General features: G+C 46.1%; 3 protein-coding genes across 8 annotated transcripts; 2 read left to right on the top strand and 1 right to left on the bottom strand.

Annotated features, from left to right (window-relative positions):
- Nucleotides 1–808: 808 nt before the first annotated feature.
- CD3E (CD3e molecule) lies at nucleotides 809–8,711 on the bottom strand. Of its 4 annotated transcripts, NM_001397711.1 has the most exons (9): nucleotides 8,648–8,711; nucleotides 7,417–7,640; nucleotides 6,530–6,749; nucleotides 5,449–5,842; nucleotides 4,634–4,654; nucleotides 4,126–4,326; nucleotides 3,449–3,601; nucleotides 2,458–2,504; nucleotides 815–2,102 (listed from the first exon to the last, which is right to left on the bottom strand). In NM_001397711.1, exons 4-9 carry the CDS (start codon nucleotides 5,495–5,497, stop codon nucleotides 2,046–2,048), a joined length of 528 nt encoding a protein of 175 aa, NP_001384640.1. In that variant the 5' UTR covers nucleotides 5,498–5,842; nucleotides 6,530–6,749; nucleotides 7,417–7,640; nucleotides 8,648–8,711; the 3' UTR covers nucleotides 815–2,045. The 4 variants fall into 4 exon arrangements, with proteins under 4 accessions (XP_046759693.1, NP_001384640.1, NP_001384637.1 ...); NM_001397708.1 differs by lacking the exon at nucleotides 7,417–7,640; XM_046903737.1 differs by lacking the exons at nucleotides 6,530–6,749; nucleotides 7,417–7,640; nucleotides 8,648–8,711 and having other exon boundaries at nucleotides 809–2,102; nucleotides 5,449–5,563; nucleotides 5,683–5,750.
- MPZL2 (myelin protein zero like 2) lies at nucleotides 8,590–14,169 on the top strand. Of its 3 annotated transcripts, none has more exons than XM_015298001.4 (6): nucleotides 8,603–8,943; nucleotides 10,898–11,064; nucleotides 11,652–11,862; nucleotides 12,108–12,252; nucleotides 12,626–12,713; nucleotides 13,266–14,169. In XM_015298001.4, exons 1-5 carry the CDS (start codon nucleotides 8,889–8,891, stop codon nucleotides 12,684–12,686), a joined length of 639 nt encoding a protein of 212 aa, XP_015153487.1. In that variant the 5' UTR covers nucleotides 8,603–8,888; the 3' UTR covers nucleotides 12,687–12,713; nucleotides 13,266–14,169. The 3 variants fall into 3 exon arrangements, with proteins under 3 accessions (NP_001239213.1, XP_015153487.1, XP_015153486.1); XM_015298000.4 differs by having other exon boundaries at nucleotides 12,623–12,713; NM_001252284.2 differs by having other exon boundaries at nucleotides 8,590–8,943; nucleotides 12,108–14,165.
- Nucleotides 14,170–14,331: 162 nt separating this feature from the next.
- On the top strand, nucleotides 14,332–20,171 carry MPZL3 (myelin protein zero like 3). The gene is made up of 6 exons (NM_001252285.2): nucleotides 14,332–14,462; nucleotides 15,406–15,572; nucleotides 16,563–16,773; nucleotides 17,426–17,588; nucleotides 18,388–18,445; nucleotides 19,037–20,171. Exons 1-6 carry the CDS (start codon nucleotides 14,390–14,392, stop codon nucleotides 19,061–19,063), a joined length of 699 nt encoding a protein of 232 aa, NP_001239214.1. The 5' UTR covers nucleotides 14,332–14,389; the 3' UTR covers nucleotides 19,064–20,171.
- Nucleotides 20,172–20,281: the final 110 nt, after the last annotated feature.

Genomic DNA, 20,281 nt, shown 5'->3' with positions numbered 1-20,281 from the left:
CATGCAGCCCCAGAGATGGTAGATGCACCAGGGCACAGCTTGAAGCAAAATTTAGTTGTGCTTCTCATATCCCGTCTGTGGCCATGGTCCATACGGTTGGGCCAGGTAAGCTTCGTTGGGGCAGTGCTGATATGTTGGGGATGAGAACGTGACCCAGTGTGGTTTCAGAGCAGCTGGGGGTTAGTGCTGGCTGGGTCTTGCAATTGCCCTCTTAGATATTTAGAGCTTTGTATGGTAAACCCCGCTGTACTGCCTTTAAAACCACATCCTGCAGGGTATGTACAGCAGTCTGAATTACAATCCTCGCTAAGGGTGTTCATCCCCTTGTGCTGAAACTCGAGCTAAACCACACACAACCCCCACCACTGCTGCTGTTTCCTCTCTTCAGAGCTGTTGCTCTGCAGAGCAACAGAAATGTGGCTTGCTCAGCCAGTCATCAAAGCACCTCTTGGGCCTTTCTCCTTTCGTTACTACCAGTCCCACTGTGCTGCTTTGGAAACTGCAGCTTTTCAAATCACGCAGTTGAGAATTGCTGTGTTGAGTGTTTGGGACCTCAGCTATTTAACTTGCCTCCAAAGAGCACAGCCAGTCCCACTCCCAGCTCCTCTTCATCCCTGCCCTGCTCTGAGGCTCAGCTCTCCAAGGCATGGCAGTACATTGCTGTGTGTAGGTCTCTCCCCCCAGACCCACAGAATCACAGTCTCAGTCTATTCCTGAGCTGGGAACTCAACACAAAATCTTTCTCTTTAATAGAGGCAAAAAACCCCCAAACAAACAACAACAACAAAAAAAAAGCACAAGAAATCTCTTTTGCTGCATATCTGGGGATGTTGGCTCTCAGTTTATTAATATATTACGATTTTGAAATGTATATTAAAAAAAAGCTGAAACAGACGTTTACAAATGGCAAAGTAGCCTGACATCTTTCTAATAGAACCCAAGCACAGCTCAAGTGCCGGAGCTGAAACGGAAAGGGAAGCAATAAAGGATAGATCACAAGAAGCTCTACGCAGCAGTAGCTCTGATAAGTGAAACGGCACCAGCAAATGCACTTGGGCAGCCCACTCAAATAGAGGTTTTTATGTTACACGACAACATAGAACAAAAATGGAAGGACAGCTTCACAAAAGAGTTAGATGCTGTCCTCAATTTGTGTTGAGGCCACTATTCTCTATGGCCCCAACACATTCTTTTCAATTCCAGCTGTTGCAGAACGGAGTGCTGGTGCTTGGGTGGAACCAAAGGGTCTCAGTTCCAGCCTGGGAAACACAAAAATCCCTGGTGTGCTGTCTCAGTCAGATCACAAAGGTGATACTCGTTGCTTAGTAGGGGTCCAATCTAATCTGAAATGTCTAAGAGCCCCATAATTTAATAGTAACAAAAACCTCACACTCAGCCGAATGCTTAAATTTCCTACTAGGCTTTCAGGTGACTTGGGAAAGTGCCACATTCTCATCCGACCCTTAAAGGATGTTTTGATGAAGATGTGAGACATAAAGGTACCTGGATGCAAAGGGCACTCAGGCCTGCTCATTTCCCACAGAAGAAGGGCTATGGGGTGGATGGCCCTATCTGCACGTACTGGTAGAGATTTGTCTCTTCTTTTAGAGCAGGACAACATCAGAGGCCAATCCCTCTGAGCAGGACCCTCATTTCATGCACCAGCTACCCAGGGAGGCAAGAGCAGCAAGTGCAGGCAGCTGGGACAGAAAATGAAATCGGAGGGAAAGTCAGAGCATGCAACTGAAGCAGAGAGAGGAGTGAGGGGAAAGGAGGTTAGCAACCATGAGTGAGGCTCCAGGCCTTTAGTGAGAAGGAAAACTTCTCTGCCAATGGGCTCAGAGATTTCTTAGCCCTAATGTTAGACTGAAGGAACACCGTGGGGTGGGACAGCATAGGGCAGCAGGACGCCTGTCCTGTCTAGCTGCTTGGCCGACCCCAAGCACTGGGTCTCAGTGGGTCTGCAGAGAGCCAGCAGCAAGCTAGCCAGAAGCATTCAGCTCTTCTGCCTCTGTTTTCCATCCGGTCTGGTATGTGGGGGAATTTCAGAAGCCCCTGTGTTCCAGGCCTGCGTACACATCTCGCTGGCCTTTCCTGATGGGCTGTGAGAACAGAAGAGATGTTAGTTCAAGAATTCTTCTTAATACACCCTCCAAAACTCCAGGCTCTTAGTCTATACAGAACTCAGAGAAAACCACAACAGAGGGACTGGGCGCAGAGTGCTGCTTTGGCAACAAACAGTCTGCAGGAAACTGCATTTCTGCTCCTGACTCCCTGTGTCATCAGAGAGAAGGGCCTCCACCCTCACCACTGTTTTCCTCCACACCCTGCAGAGCTTGAAGGTGGACTGGATGTTACATCAAAGGAGAAAAACAGGACAAATGCTACAGATCCCCAGCTCTGCCTATCCCTCCCCAACCAACAAAGCGAGGTGGAAAAAATGCAGGTTGTCCATACCTCGTAGTCTGGGTTTGGAACAGGGGGAGGACGCTGCATCTTCTGGGCTGTAAGAGAGGCAAAGAGGGGTCATCTGTGGTGATGGTCCTTCTAACACAGCACAAGAGGCTTTCACAGACATGATCCCAGGGTAACATGTAAACTCATGTGACTTTGTTATGAGCTCAGAGCTTTTAAAGACCCAACTGCTGCAGCTCGGAGGCCTTACGATCATTTAGGAGGAAATCAGCTTTCTTTTTCAAGAAGAAAACACGAAGGCCCCATGACCACAGGCATCTGCCCCACAGAGGGATACCAGATCTATACCCCTCTGGCCTGGTAAGCTGAATAGATGAGAACACATTGCATTTGTGTTGAACCCGTCACTCAGCAGGCGTGATGAGCACATGGTAGGGGATTTCAATCTGCTGAAAGATTTGTGCTTTGTGGGCACTACTGGAAAAGTGGCAACATCTGATCTGCACAAAGCCAGAGTGGTGAGCACCCATTCGACCCACAGGCAGCCCCCCTGATACAAATATCCCCATTGACACTTCTTGAACAAATCTAAAGTGGCATCGTGAGGTCACGACCCCTCATCAATTTACCCCAGCATTTATTATCCATCAGCCCCACTGCTGGACCCACTGAGCCACCAAAACAAGGCCTCAGAAGCCAGAAATTTGAATGTAGTGTTTCAGTAAGTCGTGATGCATCTTCTGCATGTGTTCCTGATTCCAGATCTTTGAATGCCTGAGACAGATGCGGTGTTTGTTTCATCACAGACTCAATGATGCTTCACAGCAGCCTGTGAAATGGTTTCCTATGGGCAGGAAGCCTCGGTCACAACACGGCAGCCCATACAGAAGTCAGCCCAGAGCAGCAGATGTGGCATCAGGAGTGGGGTTTGGCAAGGCTGTATGGGGGTGCTCCATCCCTCAGCAAGAACAAGTGCTTAGATTAGCACGTAGCACACACTGCGGAGAGCAGACACATCTGAAATGGCTCTTACCTCGTGGCCGACTGCCAGCAGCAGCTCTCGATTGCCCCTTCTTGTTTTTGCTGAAGTAATAGACCAAAATCAGTACCCCCAAGGTGATGAGAAGATCCGCAGCGATGATCCCTACCACAGTAAAGGTATCCAGCTCCTCACAGTTTGCACACACTGCCAGGAGGGAATACAAAGGTGCTCAGAGCCAGGCACACTGCCTTTGCAGCAGAGGTCAAATGGGAAGGCCACGTATCCAAAATGTCAGTAAAATGCTTTCTGCTCATTATGTTCATGTTTGTTACTCATCCACTTAATGCTAGCAGAAAAGATACAGCTTGGGGTGAGAAGGAACAAAGAGCAAACAGAAAGGAAGGAGGAAGGCATGGGCCATTCTATCCCCACTCCATTTCAGTCTTCAAACAGTCCTGGGGGTTGATGTGCGCACCATCTATACTCTGCTGTTCTGCATTGCCTGCAATGTAAAACATCTCCTAGATCACTATTGCTCTTCTCACGCTGATCTGACTTTAACCTCTCCCTACCTATGCTGAATTCTTCACAGTGAATGTAGAGCAGCTGCCCAAAGTGCCTCTGCAGAACAGCATTCACTCAGCCCATCTCAACATCCACCTCCCAAAGGTGTTCGCTTTATCTTTAGCCAATGCAGATTCTCACAGACCGAGTGCTTTTTCACTCACCTTTGGCATTCAGGTACATTGCATGTTCCTTACCACCTGCTGTACAACTCACAGTGAGAGGAGAGCTGTCATGATTCTGTATAATGTACTTATTGTTGACTACCAGTGCCGGATCTGGCTTCCATTTTATGTCGTCTCCAGAGGAGGGACATGTGATTGTCACTGTGGTCCCAGAAATCTCCACTGCAAATTCTTCTTGGCCTTTGGGCCAACGAGAAGAGAAACCATAATTACAAGGAGATTCTGGCAAGCTTCCCTCCCCTCCATGATCCCACCCGATTTGCTCTGCTCTATCTTTAATCCAATTATAGAATGTCAATTCCCTGTGCATGCTCTCCTGCATGCGTTTTCTTCTAGCTTTCACCCTGACCACTTTGCAATGCTAAGCAGTAATCATCACAGGATGTCATCACAGAATATTCAACTTTATGTCAGACAGTGTAGCCACACACCATTACTACTTTAATTTTTTTTTAATTAGTCATGAATACCAGTAAAACACACTTACCCCCCTGAGCTGCTGCACCAACTACAAAAGAAAGAACAACATGTGTTAATCAAATTAGCTCTTGATATTATATACCTCTCCTACTTTAAGGATCTCCTTTCTGAATTCAGCTGCTTGAGAAAGATCTTCACACTCAGATTTGTGCTAAATGAAACATTCTGTTGGCTAGGACAGGATGTTGTTTTGAAATGAAGCCTGTTTCTTTGGAAGCCATTTTAAACACACTACTGCTGAACGGAGGTTGGAATGATTTTTCGAGCCCGCTTAGAAAACGGTTTCTTGCAAGGATTACACTCAGCAATTCTGCTTTATTACCATGGATCAAAGAAATGGTGCTCCGTTCAAACCAGTAATATGGAAAATGCTGCTGTTCCCAAGATAGCAGTGAATCAATATGGAGAGTGGAAGCTATATACCATGATCACAAAATGGTTTAAGAAAAGTGCATGGATAAAGTGTAAAAAATGAAATAAGGATTTGAAGCTCGGACCCTTACAGCTGACAGTGCTGCAGGAGGTGGTGCCCCATCCTCCCTCTCTTAGCTTCACCCACTCTGCTGCCTAAATTTTGGAGACAGCGTGCTTTAGCGGATCAGTGAGCAAGCAGAAACTGAGTAGAGAGCCAAGCCTGGAAGGGTTGGATCCTCATTTCTCTGCCCTCCGAGAGAAGCATTCACTCTGGAAGGCGGCAGCTGTACACGCCAGCTCCAGAAGATGTGGCTGCAGGTCCCAAAGCAGCTGTGCTGCCATGCATTGTGCACTGCAGCCCCTGGAGCCCCTCCCCATCCCTATGGGAGCCCATCCTGCTCCACTCACCCACACACAGCAGGAGGCCCAGGAGGGGCAGTGGCACTTCACACCTCATCCTTGTGCTCCTCCTTCTCTCGCTCTTCTCTATCGTTCCCAATCAGACTGGCATCACTGCAGCTGGCTGCGGAGGAAGAAAGAACACATTGGCTCTTCAAGTTCTTGCTTACAAGAAAGAGGCCCAAGAGTTTTTTTCCCAGAACTGCGTATGGCAGCGAATGGAGCAGTGCCAAGGAGACTCACTGTTTCCAGTGAAACCTGCAAGCAGCCCAGGAAGGCACAGAGCACATGTGATCAGAAAAACCCATCTCAGGAAGTGCGGAGGCTCAACAAGTCTTCATATAACGTCACTGACAGCAAGGGGTGGCTGCTCTGCACCAGCCCAATTGGAGACCTGCTGTAACTGAGCAACAGGAGACATACATGAGCCCGTGTTAGATTTACCTTCAGGACCTTCCTAAGAACTTCTCAATGTATTACTGAAGCTCAAACTTCTGCAAGCGGCCTAACGTACTGAGGGAATAAACAGAGGAGCCAGAAATCATCAAATGATTTGGATTGGAAGGGACCTTAAAGATCTCCTAATTCCAACCCCCTGCTGCGGGCAGGGACACCTCCCACCAGCCCAGGTTGTGCACAGCCTCTCTGGGCAGCAGTGCCAGAGCCTCACCGCCCTCATCGTGGAGAATTTCTAACTAATATCCCGTCTAAATCTACCCTCTTCTAGTGAGAGCCATCCCCTTGCCCTGTTACTACACTCATAAAAAGCGTGCTGAATTTGAAAGGCTTTCTACCACTCCGGGGATTAAGAACCCGAGTAAAAGTGGTCAAATTCCACTAGAGGGGGCTCCTACCCCTCCGACACACCCTCACCCCAGCTCTCTCGTGCCCTCACTGCAGAGCACAGCAGAAGGAAACTTTCTCCTTCCCAACCTCGCAGAGATCCCCATAGGGATGGGGCCGTCCCAGGCATTGCTCCCAGCAGGGACGCAGACACTCAGAACGCCCCATCTTTCTGTCTCCCTGTGCTTGAAGTATGGCAGAGCTGCTCTTACAAAGGCACAAAGATGCTGGGGATGTTTTAGGGTACCTGTCCAAAACAGACGTTGCAAAACCAGCCAAAGCTTCCTCCTTCCACAAGGGCGCGCTTTGCTCCCGAGTCTGCCATTCAGATCTCTGGATGGGGGAAGCTGGCTTTGTGCTCCTTGCAAAGAGCTTATTTATTTACATGACTAATCATGACGTTGTGGGCTTTTGTTCAATTTATTGAGCTGCTCCCGTAAGCTGTCAGCCCTTCCTTTTACTGATTTCTGTTTCAAAATAAAAAGTTTGCATTACAAATAATGGTGCCTTGGGCTTGGTTCTCTTAACAGCTGGAGTCAGTAAGCTTTGAAACAAGAAGTTGAAGGTTAGTAAAAGATTGCAAATAAAGACCAGCGCAGACCCTCCTCCTCAGTGCTGTGCATTACACAAATGTGGCCATGAAAGCCGGTATTGTTGCTGAGTGGCCAAAGGGCAGTTAGAGGAGGAAATACACTGGTCCGACTGGAATCTGGATGGCTGCATGAGGATAGGTTGCTGCTGTGCAGGAAGGAGTTAAGAGGTGCCAGCCTGGTCTGTGGGAGGACATGGAGCTGATGTGACGCCATTTGTGACGCCTTGTCGTAATGAAGCGCAACAAAGCACCGAAGTCCTAACGTGGAAATTCCTACAGCTTGACTTCTGGATGAGCCGATTACCTGTAACATGGATGCACTGATCCGTGTGCTGTTGGGGATGCCTTGGGCTTTCAGTGATCAGCATGGAATCGGTGACATCCTGTTGCAGAGAAAGCCACGGACACCTTTCGAAAACCAGCCCAGCAAGCCTCCGTGAGCCAAAACCAAATGACAGGCTGAGAAAGGAGCTGTGAAGTCTTGCTGCTCTAACCACACAATCGTGCTTCTGCCTGAACATGTACGAGGGAAAGCTGCATACCTGGATCCACTTGGCTCTGAAAACCTAAAGAGGAAATCCTGCTTGATTGGCTAGAAAACATAAGTTAACGTTGAACATTTTTGCTGCAAGTCGTATGTCCTGGAAGCAGGGTGTGTTTGGAGTTCCTCTGCACTGAGCCAGGTGAGACCCAAACACTCTGAAAGCGCTGCCATGACAGCAGTTCAGCTTCTTCCAAATCGAGAAAGGCTGGACCTGTCCCACACCTGAGAAAAGAATCCAGTGGTTAAAAATAAGAGCCCGTGCCAACACTGCGCAAGTTCAGACCTGAGACAATGTAACCGAGTAGCAATTACCTCTCCTAGGGCTGTAAGAGACCTGCAAGCCAGGCAATTCCATAGAGCTATCAACCATAGCAAGAGCTTACCCTTCCAGCGTATCCTACTTGAATGCACTGAATATCATGTGCTCATATGGTGCATACACTGTGAGCTCAGTGTGTCTGAGACACGTCAGTCCTACAGGTGCTAAAATGCCTTTTTCCTGCTTTGGCACCACAGCAAAGGCAATTAACACCAGTCACAATGAAAGTTCATAACCCGGGATGGCTGCTTTGGAAGCTGGCCAAGGATCAGACACAAACCCAGTCACAGCCGGTAGCAACTTAAATGCTTTTATGTGATTTATGGTCTTTGAATGGAAGCGTCCTTCCACTGCTAACACACACACAGCTCAGTTTCGTGCTCTCATGTGCCACTGGGAAAAGGCTTTGTGTCCCACTGAGTGCCTGCAGCTCCTCGTGCCATGTTGTTCAGCATGGTGGGGCTTTCCCAGCGTGCCTGGACTAGCAGTGGGTTTGACTCATGTTTGAGGCTGCTGTCTTCTGACTTGTCCAAGAACTTCACCAGCATTGGATAATGCTGTTTCCCAATTCTTCCACGGGACAGATGCAACAAACAGGAGAGCCATCACCTCTCTTCACTACAGGTACCTGTGTTTCATTGGGACCCTTCCATGCTCGGAGTGCACGCCCACAGTGCTGCCACAGGCTGACTCTTCTGTTATTTATTAATCTGTACTATTTGCAGCTTTTAAATCAAACAAGTAGACTTCATTCCTCCAGGCTATCTCAAAACACCTCAAGGCAAACCGATGTTTAGGTGCAAAATGCCGTCCCACAAGAGGGGAGGGGTTTCAAGTGGAAGCAGGGAGGAGGGATGATTGCAACACAAAAGAGCAGGGGAATATGGGAGGCAGAAGAAATTAATCTTACCTTGAAAATCTGCCTGCTTTACACGCAGAAGTGAACCGTCTGACTGCCCCACCTCACCTTCAGTGCAGGGCAGTGACGGGGCAGGAAGACGTATTGCCTTCCAGGCCAAGCTGAGAAAAAGGAATTTACTCAACCAGCCCGGGAAGGCTTTGAGAAACTCATCTTTTATCCGGTTTTCAAGAGCCTGAAACAAACTTCCCCCTGTGCTGCTCAGCCCACAGAGCACGGACTTGTTTCCCCGATGCCTGGCCCCACCTGGCTGGGGGCTGTGCTCGTCCTTGGGGTACAGCTCCGAGGTAAGGAGACTTTGTCTGGCCTCTGTTGCCTTCTTGACTTTCCTCTTCTCATCCTTTAATTATCATCCTCATTAAGGCAGCGACTTTACAGGAGTCTCAGATATTGGTTGTGGATGATTGCTGTGATTCCTTTGGTCCTGGGTTCGCCTGCGAGTGACACGAAGTGATTGAATTTCTGCCACAAACAGGGGCAGCTGTGTTCGGGTGGGGGAAGAACACTGATCTAATTCTGAGCTCTGGTTACACGGCTTTCCCCTCCTGCCTCACTCTTTGATCTTAGCAGGAATCCGGATTTAGGTATTTTCTCACCGTCTTTCTTACCAGACGCTCACAGTCTGCTATCAGCGCTCCGTCTAGACAAATAACAGCAATAGATAACTATAGCAAAAATAAGTCACTTGGGTTCTAAGTGGTTGATATCAATGTAACCAGGTTCAAAATTCAGTCTGGGAACGCCACGTTCCTCCTTATGAGAGCTATTGGAGCACAGATGCCGTCAATAATCTGACTCATAAAAGCTGTATTTTTTGCCCTCAGTTCCCACAGTTGTTCTTTTTAAGAAGTTTGAAGTGAAAACGGGAAAATTCAACGTGGAATCTTTGGGAGAGAGTCCTGATCTCTGCCAGGGAGGTTTTGAAACACAACCTCTGTTGGGGTTTTGGTGTTTCAAATATTTTCTCCTCCGAGAAAAGAAACTCTTTAGCTATAAATTACATTCAGATACAGGAGTATTAATTGTCTTTGCTATGACAACCCCTGATAAGCTCTTTTTCCTTGAGTCATACTGAGTGGGTTAAATCATTTTCCTAAAGTGATAGAAAATCATTCGTGTTTTCTTTTCCTGCTTTGTAAGGATTTTTTTTCTTTCTTTCCTTTTACCAGTGGAAATTAACTCATTAACCCAGGGGGACTGTGCTGCCCGGTTCAGAGCTCTGAAGCAGTGTGGGAAGCAACGATGTGATCATGGGGTGGGGGTGGGGGGAAGTGGGAAATGAGAGCACCTTCTTTCTGTGTCTTGTGGTCACTTTTGCTGCACTTCTCTGTGTCCTCTGCCTTGATGTTAACTTATTTTTAAGCAGCAGCTGTGGTGGTTTACTCAACAGAGGATGTTTGTTTGACAAACAAATGTTTGCAGGTTTACCTTGAGGATTTCCTGCGTAGACTCTCAACCTGCTTTGCCTGTAGTTGTCTGGTGGTGCTATTAACCTCCTCAACAGGATGCTCTTACATTAGTAAAAGCAGTTTTCACCACGGTGTGAATGACACTCGAAGTAATAACACAAAGTAGAAGGAAGAAAGTTCAGGGGTGGGAGGTGGTAACTGTTCGTAGGTGCTTAGCAGTGCTGCTTTATGGAACAGAGCTGCTTTTCTGAAGAAATCTGCCTGGGGATTTGAGTACAATAAGGTGTAATCACCTGTGATAATGTGACCAGGACAAGCGCATGAAGTTATATGACATCTTTTGTGCCTGTCAGATACAAGCTTATGCACCAAGAGGGCTGGCATTTACAGCAGCACTGCACCTCCCAGGTGTCGTTTGCTCATGCCTGAAAAGAGATGTTTCCTTAAAAAAACAAACCAGTGTCTTTTCCTGCAGGCGAGTCCCTCTCAGAGGTCCCTTCTCAACTCGTTATTAGATCTGGCAGTATCTAACTGCAGTCACAAAGGAAGCACTGTCCTAGCAATGCGGATGAAAGCAAACTCCTGTGGAAGCAGCAGGGTGCAGCTCGTGTATCACCTGACAAAAGCCGTGAAGCACATGGGATCTTTTGGATTCTGCATGCACAGGACTACCACGCTCAGTAACTAAACTGGTGTGCTTTTAACTGTTAGGTTAAACGTTAATAGGGAGTGATAGGGCAGGCTCCTGCCTAGAACCAGTAGAGATAAGTGGTGAGATTACTCCAAGACAGTAGATTTGTTTACTTCTAACCCCTTCCTGTTTTCCCTGCAGCACTGTGGCCTGTTGCAGCCATAGAAGTTTATACTTCTAAGGAGGTGTATGCTGTGAATGGAACTAGCCTACGGCTCAAATGCACCTTCTCCAGCAGCAGCCCTATTAGCCCACTGCTGTCAGTGACCTGGAACTTCCAGCCCGAGGACCTAAGCTCTCATGAGCCAGTGAGTGAGACCCTTATGCTCCATTTCATTGATGCACACTTCGCTCACATAAACCGCTCCCAGGGCCCAGCACTGGCTGGGTAACAATGCCAGGCGTGGGTCTGGGCATGCACAGCTGAAACACACAAGTATGTATATCTCAAGCCTTTGTCTTCTGCTCATGAGGATTACTCTGAGCAAGGAGTTTTGTTTGGATAATCTTGTTCAAGAAAGCTGCTTTCTGCTTAGTTTTGGGTAAGCAGGGTAGCAGGGGACTGACAAAATTTTACCTGCTGACAGCTGAATCCCATACCTTAGCTAACATCCTACACGTGATGACTTCTGATTTTCTTTGGCCAGCATGTCAGGATGGGCAGCTCAACAAGTACTGTGGCATAACTGAAAGACAGTTGAACAGCCTAACAAAGCCTTAGGCCTGAGAAGACCTAGGTCACATGGCTGCTGGAGCATTGTGAAATGGTTTTATTTCATCTGAAAGAGACAGAGCCAAAACAGCTCTCCTCAGCTCAGGCAATCTTTCTTAGCTAGCGCTGCTCCACTTTCACTTCATAAGCTGCAGGAGTGACAGTTTCCTCTCTTTCTTCTAGGTATTTTATTATCTCAAGGAGCCCTACACGCCGTCTGCTGGACGATTTAAAGGGCGAATCACTTGGGATGGGCATATTGAGCGTCATGATGTTTCCATCGTTATCTGGGATTTACAGCCCACTGACAATGGAACATTCACCTGCCAAGTGAAGAACCCACGAGACATCGATGGCACCATTGGAGAAGTGCGACTCAGAGTTGTGCAGAAAGGTGAGAGGCCAAGAGGCCCACGAGAAGCCACGTGAACTTAGTGCAAAACAGTGGCGGGTCTTGGTCCATACATGGAAAAATGCATGGAAGAAAAAGGATTATAAAGTGAAAGCATGAGGAAACGTAACGGATATTGGAAAAAAGTGCTTAAGAAAAGGTTATATTCATGGGAATAGGCATCCAGCCTCATACCAAAAGCCCTCAGCATGTCCCTCTTGTTCATTCACCTATTTCTCTCCATGCAGTGAATTTCTCAGAAATCCACTTCCTTGCCATAGCCATTGGGTCTGCATGTGGTCTGATGATCATTGTGGTGACACTTGTGATTATCTGTCGGCATCGTCGGAAGAAACAGCAAGAGAAGATGATCGAGGTGGCAGACACTGAACTGTAAGCACAAAAGGGGAGAGGGAGAAAGGCTTCTGGGAAAGCTTGTCAAATATATCTTCATGGGCATTCTGAATCATTGGCTTGGGTCCTATATTAAGCATCTACAATGCAAAACTGCCAACATAATTAGCAATAATTGGCTGCTTACTTGCAGTCAGAACAGAGCCCCAGGGACGAATGAACTTTGGAGTCTTCATTTTGCTCTTCTACTTTGAGGTGGCTCCTTACTCAGAGTAGAAGCCCATACAAATTCCTGTTATATACTATGTATGTTGTATGTAGCTCAGAACCTCACTGCTGCTCAGGATATCTGATGCTGATTTTCTTTTTTTTTCCTTTTTTTATTATTGTTTTGTCACTTTTTTCATAGCAGCAGAGAAAAGGAGAAGCTGAAGAATATTGGAGAGAAGGAAATCACTCCATTAGAAGACTAGAGGTCTCTGATAGTATATACAATGCAGGTATCTAATCAAACATTCTCTAATTAATGTGTTGGTGTTACTGCAGACTTTCTAGACAGTTTTATTTACGTATTTCACATCCATTCTGCAGTCAGCAGGCCACAGTGGCCATAAATATGAACAACTAAGACCACAGACACATGTTGCTCTTGAGGAACCTTCAGAGGAAGACTGAAAACTGAATAGGCGGTCGTGACAGAGCTTAACCTTAATCTCTCTTAACCATAAGAGGGATTTCTCCACCTTATTGCTGAGGATCATTGCAGGAAAGCAATTATTGCTGCTTTCCATGTTGTGCTTGCTCTGTGGAGAGAGGAATAAATTCCCTTTCACTAGTTTTGAATATGCTTTTTGATTCACTTAATCTTTAATTCCTTATAATCGCTACAGGAAGACTGAAACTCTTTCCAGATTTGCTGGCCTTACTGAAATATTTCAGCCCAGTTTTTCCCCATTCAATTTCTGAGGTCAACAGATGCTTCCCCCATGTTTGTTTTCAACAATAATCATGAGTAATGAATGTTTTGTTTTTCTTCCAATCCTCCTTCTCAGGTACTTCTAAAGCAGATGGTGAAAGCTTGTAATTTTGGATCTTAGAACAAAGCTGAATTACAGACGCCTGATGCTGGAAGTGTGGTATCCCTGCTCAACCTGAAATTCTTGCAAGAAAAGAGAGTGACCTTAACATAAGTTGTAAAGTGTTATTTCCTTCACTGAAGAACAACAGGAAGACCTTGCCCCACGAACAGGGAGCCGTCCTTAATCTCCACAGCTGCCAAACGTGAACAAATTGGTTGTGAGGATGCAATGTCAGCCGATTTGAACCAAACGCCGAGATGAGTGACTGGATAGATATTTGCTGTGTCTGAGCAGGCACACGCTCGTGCACCTTAAAAATTGAAAGGTACCTTTGTGCTGCCAGATTATTGTGTCTGGTGTCACCTAAAGGAAGACCATTAGGTGAGGGATCAGAGGAGCTGCTACAACGTACTTTAAGTCGCTTTGCTACTGTAAGTGGAAAGTGTTACAGATAAGGAATGTCTGCTGTTTCCTGTTAGGGATAACTGGACCAGTGGGTGTGTTTTTCACGCCAGTAGGCTTTGTCCATGGAATAGCTGAGAAAACATCCTCCCACTGGCACAGCACTGTTTCTCTGGATGTTGCTTAAAGCCCCACATAGCACCAGCACATCTTACCCCTGTAAATCCACCTGTTTAACACATTCCCTGTATTTTCATCGAACCTCAAGCAAACGGAACCCCGGGTCACTAAAACCACTGAGCTATTTGGGTGTTTAACCAACACTAAATCAAAATATCAGCCTGTTTATTCAAAGAGTAACTTTATGGCTTTATAACTCTTGAGTGTAACATGCTGACCAAGTTATCTGTTTGTACAGTTTTGTTTTCTATCGTGTCCATCATAAATAAACGCGGTTTGTGGGTAGAAGTGACAACGTTTTGAAAGTGGTGTGAGAGTGGAGAAGTTCACGTTCCACGCTGGGCTCCGTCCCGAGGCGCGGAGGCCCCGCGGCCGCAAGGCGGCTCAGGTGAGAGGCGCGGCCCCGTTGCCATGGAGACACGGCGCGGCCATATTGGGGCCGCCCCCGCCCTCACCTGCACTGCCCGCAGGTGTGCCGCCATGTTGTGCTCCTGAGCGGAGCCGGCGCGGCCGGGATGCGGGGCGGAGAGGTGGTGTGGGTCGCTGAAGTCGGCTTTCTCCTTCCTCGGGGGGCTCTGCTCCTGCTCGGTAACTAACGGGGGGCGGAGGGGCGGGGTGGCCGCATCCGGCTGGCGGCGGTCGGCAAGGCTGCTGCGGGGGTTGGGCGGCCGCACGCGGCAGGCCCCGGGGTGGGGCGGTGGGAGAGGCGGTAGGAGGCCTTCGCTCCTCAGCGCTGTGCGCCCTGCTTGCCTGCAGGACAGACCGGGATAGGACGAGGGGGGGTGGCTTTGAGCTAGAACGGGGGCGCTGAGGTTAGATGTTAGGAGGAAGCTCTTTCCTCAGAGGATGGTGAGTCACTGGTGCTGCTGCCCAGAGAGCTGTGGGTGCCCCATCCCTACAGGCACTCAAGGCCAGGTGGGATGGGGCCCTGGGCAGCCTGAGCTGATGGGGGGGCATCCAGCCCACAGCAAGAGGTTAGAACTGCCTGATCTGTAAGTCCCCTCCCATCTCAATCCATTCTTACTAAGGGCGTACTTGGGTTGTTGAGGCAGATTTCCTTCTTGGCTGGTGCACTGCAGTAAGGGAATGGAGCAGGAATTGCATGGCACCCTGAAAGTAATAAGTGAAGATCACTTGCTGCTGTGGTGTGACTCTGAACCCAGCTCCATCACTTTGGTGCAAAGCATCAGAACCACCTGGAAGCAGTCTGAGGCTAGCATGTTGCAATTAATCTGGGTTTGCTGGTGCAGTTTCTTGGCTCTAAGACCTCTTCTACCTCCATTTGTAAATATCTGTGGACTTTTGGTGGTATTTTCCAGATTAAACACTTTTTAGGATAGGATGCAGTCCCATAGAGAGTATAGGTTAGGGGTATAATCTGGTTTTCTTTAAATGTTATTATGGTGCTGGTAGTCATTGCTGAGCTTCCATCTTTATACTGCACATGCATCACTATGTTTGGGACATCATCGCTTCCAGGCTGCGCAAATAACAAGAACGTAATCCTTGTCTTTTGGGCTTCTTCCATCAGGTATCTGTGGTGCCCTTTCTCTGGATATTAAAACCAGTCCTGAGGTGCGAGGTTACGTGGGTGAACAAATAGTGCTGAAATGTTCATTCAAATCCAGTTTTCCCATCACCGAGAGCCTGACGATAGACTGGACGTACCGGCCCCTTACTGGTGGTCTTATGGAGACAGTAAGTGGAGCAGGGAATCTTTTTCAACTGGATGTTGGCCAGGTCCCCATGCACGTTGAAAATCTAGTGGTATTTTTTGTTTGCCTTGCTGTGCTTCTTCATCAGTTTAAAGGTTGGGATTGTCCTTGTTGTCTCCTTTTCCATCTGAAATTGGTTGTGTGTGTCCTTTGGGCAAGAAATAGTTCAAGTAAATGCATAACAATGTAGAAAAGATTAAATAATCCTCTGGATTTTGACATAAGAGCTAAATTGTACCTTACTGCTATTGATTGTGAGCTTGATTGGAGGCAAATGTATCCTAGTAATTTGGTGAACTGATCTACTCCTGATATACTTTAGTGTAGTAAAAATGTTTGCGAAGATTGACATCATCACTATCTTCAGACTATCTCTGAGGTTTACGGGTTGCTGCTTTATCTTGGTGGTAGCCCTTTGAAACCTAAGTATAAACACGTATACAAATCTGAGCACCTGCTGGAAGTCTCTCATTCAAGGCGGAAACTGAAAATGTCTATCTTTACAGTTAATCAGTGATTAATGCTTCCTGAAGAATTTGAACTCTTTATAATGCTCTCATATCTGGAATAAAAGGATGCCGCCTTTATGAAACAAGATCTGCTAAGTCTTTACAGATAGAATCATAAGTGCAGAAGTACAGAAGGCATATTCTGAAGAACTATGATGCTCTCTTGCACGAGAGAAGGAACGTACTCTACTTCTTGGCTGCAGATCTGTGGAAGGGAACAACCTGGTCAGAAGGGTGATGGTGAAACATATGAGTGCCAAGGCTGGTAGATAGAAGCTTTGGAGAGAGAGTGAAATGCAGCTGATTCAAAATTAACAAATGGAAACTTAGAGAGCTCTTCTGTATAAGTGTTACTCTTTGACTTGTTAAAGCATACTTCTTTGTTTACAATCCAAGAATTGCTTGACTTTGTTTTCTTAGTAGACTGTTTTCTTAGAGCAATTATTGCCTTTCCCTCCTTTCAGGTTTTTCACTATCAGTCTGTTGCATACCCAGCATCAGTGGGAAGGTTCAAAGACAGGATATCCTGGGTTGGGAATGCTGCTAAGGGTGATGCTTCCATTGCTATCCAAAGCCCGTCTGTGAGTGACAATGGGACATTCATCTGCAGTGTGAAGAACCCTCCAGATGTATACCATAACATTCCCCAGACAGTGCTGATTGTTACAGAGAGGGGTAAGCCTTTCTTTCAACAACATTCTCTCAGCTGTGCAATACAGCTGCACTGTGGCTCTGTCTGAACCTTAACAATCTGAGCGTTGCATATGAAGTTGTTCCCTAGAGTTCCCTGTAAGATTTTCAGCAAGAGCTACCTTAGCTGCTGTTCTTTCATCGCTAAACACACTGAGAACCACTGATCTTACTGGGGACAGGAAGAGATGGAAAAGGCAGTGGTGAGAACAGAAATAAAAAATGAGCTTTTGTTCAGGAATTCCAGTTTTCAAATATTGCAGAAGTAGAACAAGTTAGATTTTTGGGGAAATTCTGGTCCAAAAATAATCACACCACAAACACTGATTTTTCAGTCATACTTAATTTCATCATCTGCCTTTTATGTGAGAACTGCTCCAAATGTGTAGCTTAGACAGGCTGATGAAGCTACATCATGACCTGCCTTTGTAGGGTTTTTTTTGCACATAAAGCATCCTACTGTGCTGAATATGTGCTGAGAACCTTACAGATTCAGCAACAAGCTGTTTCAAAACTGCCAGCCCTGTGCTGTATGTAAAAAGGGTATCAGTCTGTCCTGGATGCGTATCTTTCACAGAGCTTTTAGAAAGCCATATTTAACAAGTTACCATGGGGCTGTTCTTTGTCTATCCTGCAGGCTTTTCTTTCCAACTGACTTCAGTGACGCTGCTATCTATTGTAGTATTTATCCCTTCCACTGTTGTGGTTGTTCTGATGTTGGTGAGGATGGGGAGGAAATCTGGAGTGATAAAAGAGAAGAAAAGACCCAGCTGCAAGAAATCCTCTGTTGAAGAATCTGAGTAAGTTCTGTCTGGAACCTAAAGCTTGTACTTCCTTGGCTTGTAGACACCAGTCATTGTTTCTCTACTGTTCTTCATTGCATAGCTTTCAACATCTGCAGTTCAGTCGCTGTGTGAGCGTAATTTAGCCATAAATTCTTTGGAAAAACTCAGTTTTGAAGCATAAATGCTTTACATCTCTTTTCCTGGCTGCGGTATGAGGCTATGAAGGTGAAGTGGTTTAGGGTAAGACAGTCTTTCACTTCCCTAGTTAAACTTATTTCAGCTTAAATCGGCAAAATATTTTGCTGACGTGGTCTTAGTTTTGTTGTTATGTAACCAAACACAAAGTGAATAATGCTTAAGTGGTTCCCCCAGATGGCCCGACCAGAGCTGCCATGTGTTGAACAGCTCCTGAAGTCTGGATTCCCTTCTGAATTGGAGAGGACTCTGTGCTGGGAGTGTTTGGTGTGGTATTGTAGTAAAAACACTAAAGCAGCCCTGCAGCTGCTGGAGTTGTGCCTGTTTTTGCTGAGAACTCACTCTGTGCTCAGCTGTAGTACTGATATTTTAATATAACACTCTGATTATTGTAAAGTTGTTCCTCCTAAGTGGCAGTTCTTGTTAAATGAAATAGCTGCCTTTTGAAATAAGAAGCCTGACACTCCCTGTTCTTTTTGGGCTTGCTATGAAGTCAAAGAGATGATGAAAAGCCTTAAAATTCAGTGTGATAGGAGTAGAAATCATAGTCAATAGAATTTATATCATTTGTGTTTAGTGGTGGAAAGTCCAGCCTCATCCTGTGCTTGTTGCTTTCCAGGTCTGAATATACAGACAACTGCATGGGGAGACTCAAAACCTGGTGTTTGAACTGTGTGGTAAGTGAAAGTTGATGTCTCTACTACTTCATTTTCTCAATATCAATACTGAGTGGAGGTGCAAGAACATAACTTCTCTGGATTTCAGAGATTTCAGTCTCATTTGGCTGTGCTTTTATTCCTTGCTATTTTCCACATATGAGGGGAGCAGAGCTGGGTTATGAAGATGCCAAGGAGTGATTACTGTGGTTAGAATGATAGATGGGGATCTGAGAGTATGTGGTTGGTCGTAGCTGAAAAACAGCAGTTTGTGCTGCTCTGGATCCCCACTGTAGAGGGCTGGGATGCCTTTTGAGGTGATGTCTTTCTGCACTTTGTTTTTCTTTTGCTTAAGCTTTATCTGCTGCTTAAAATATATATACACACATTTCATGTGTTAATTGAGCAGTGACAATTCGCCTGTGTTTGTGGCAGTCCAATAGATTTTAGCTGCAAGTGTTTGTACAACTACAAGTTCTGAGACTTTTTCAACCACACCAGCAGTTTGGGAAATGTTTAAGCTCCTGTCTGAAGCCTAGCAGACTCAAACTTTTTATCAAGCTAATGTCTTGGTACACAGTCTTAATTTCTCTCTTCATTCCCCTTGCTTAGGACACAGATGAGGAAGACCCATACTGATGAAGGATCAAATGTGTGGATAAAGAACAAAATTACAATGCTGAAAATCATGACTAGAGAAGTACAAAGGCTGCTGGATAGCAGCATGGATTGAAAGAGCTGCTCCCATCTTGGTATACTGGAACAGCGATGCTGATTGGATAGTCTACTTCTAAGCACAATATAATGATTTTTGAAATCCCTGTAATTTATTGAGGGAGTGGAAAAAAAAAAAGAAGCTCCAAAATCTCACTACTTCAGTGCCTACAGGAGCCTCAGTGCCTGCAGCTGTTCAGGCTGTTTCCTACCAGCAGTCTGACAATGCTCCTTTCTTAGTTTACTTGGTAATCTGTTTCCTTTATGGTTGATGATACCCCTCCTTTCTTGTGCCCTTGAACTCCACTTGCCTGAAGAACAGAGTACTCCAGAGTGACACATGAGCTCTCTAAGACAATCATCATTGGGCAGTGACAACATATTCTTCTGTTTTTCAGCTACACACTTGCTAAAGACTTAGAGCAGTCTGATTAAGTTGTTACATGGCATTCTTTGTCTCAAATCAAGGAGAACCTACTGTTTTTTAATTGTTTCCTTGCTTGAGCTGCCACTTAATTACAGGATCACCGTTTTATTCCTACTGTTTTCTGATTCAACTGCACAGCGGTGTTACCTTACTTTGATTTTTATTTGTCCAACAGCTGCATTACTGGGTTCATCTTCTACTTACACGAAGCACAATTCATATACAGCTTATTTTTTAAATCAGAAATGCGAATGGGGACTCTATGTCTGGGGAAACACAACCCCATCTACCTCAACCACTGACTCAAGGCCTGACTACTGCTTCTGTGTTCAGGAGAACAATCACGTTCCTCCTCTCTTTCAGGGAAACAGTTAATTTTTGGGAAACAGTGAAACATGTTGTAAGATTGAGAGCACCTTCTCTCACCTGCCTTGTTCAATAATGGATTACAGGGAGCAGTGGAATTCTTCTCTAATAGCTGAAGAGCTGCTGTTTTCTGCTTTATTTTGGTATATGCCATTGGTTGAATGGTCTCCTTCCATGTACGTGGTATATGTTTACTGTCTACTTTGCACTGTTACCAATAAATTGCAATGCTTCATTCTAGGCTGTGGATTTCTTTATTTGGCCATGTATAGGTAAACGTATTGAACTCATAAAGCTGCCATCCTGACTTGCTGCTTGCTCAGAGAAGTTGTGGTGTTGGGTAAAGGTGT

The sequence above is a fragment of the Gallus gallus genome, chromosome 24 (assembly GCF_016699485.2).
Source record: "Gallus gallus isolate bGalGal1 chromosome 24, bGalGal1.mat.broiler.GRCg7b, whole genome shotgun sequence".
Taxonomy (NCBI): Eukaryota; Metazoa; Chordata; class Aves; order Galliformes; family Phasianidae; genus Gallus; species Gallus gallus.
This window is presented reverse-complemented; position numbering and strand designations above follow the sequence as displayed.

Bases quoted from the DNA above. Each gene is read 5' to 3' on its own strand.
- CD3E (NM_001397711.1), bottom strand. From the start codon at position 5,497: ATGAGGTGTGAAGTGCCACTGCCCCTCCTGGGCCTCCTGCTGTGTGTG. The intron at 4,327-4,633 runs GTAAGTGTGTTT...GTTGGCCCAAAG, and splicing joins TGGTGCAGCAGCTCAGGGGG to GCCAAGAAGAATTTGCAGTG. The intron at 2,505-3,448 runs GTAAGAGCCATT...CCTCTCTTACAG, and splicing joins TGCTGGCAGTCGGCCACGAG to CCCAGAAGATGCAGCGTCCT.
- MPZL2 (XM_015298000.4), top strand. From the start codon at position 8,889: ATGCCTGGCCCCACCTGGCTGGGGGCTGTGCTCGTCCTTGGGGTACAG. The intron at 11,065-11,651 runs GTGAGTGAGACC...TCTTTCTTCTAG, and splicing joins ACCTAAGCTCTCATGAGCCA to GTATTTTATTATCTCAAGGA. The intron at 12,253-12,622 runs GTAAGCACAAAA...CTTTTTTCATAG, and splicing joins GAGGTGGCAGACACTGAACT to CAGCAGAGAAAAGGAGAAGC.
- MPZL3 (NM_001252285.2), top strand. From the start codon at position 14,390: ATGCGGGGCGGAGAGGTGGTGTGGGTCGCTGAAGTCGGCTTTCTCCTT. The intron at 15,573-16,562 runs GTAAGTGGAGCA...CCCTCCTTTCAG, and splicing joins CTGGTGGTCTTATGGAGACA to GTTTTTCACTATCAGTCTGT. The intron at 17,589-18,387 runs GTAAGTTCTGTC...GTTGCTTTCCAG, and splicing joins TCCTCTGTTGAAGAATCTGA to GTCTGAATATACAGACAACT.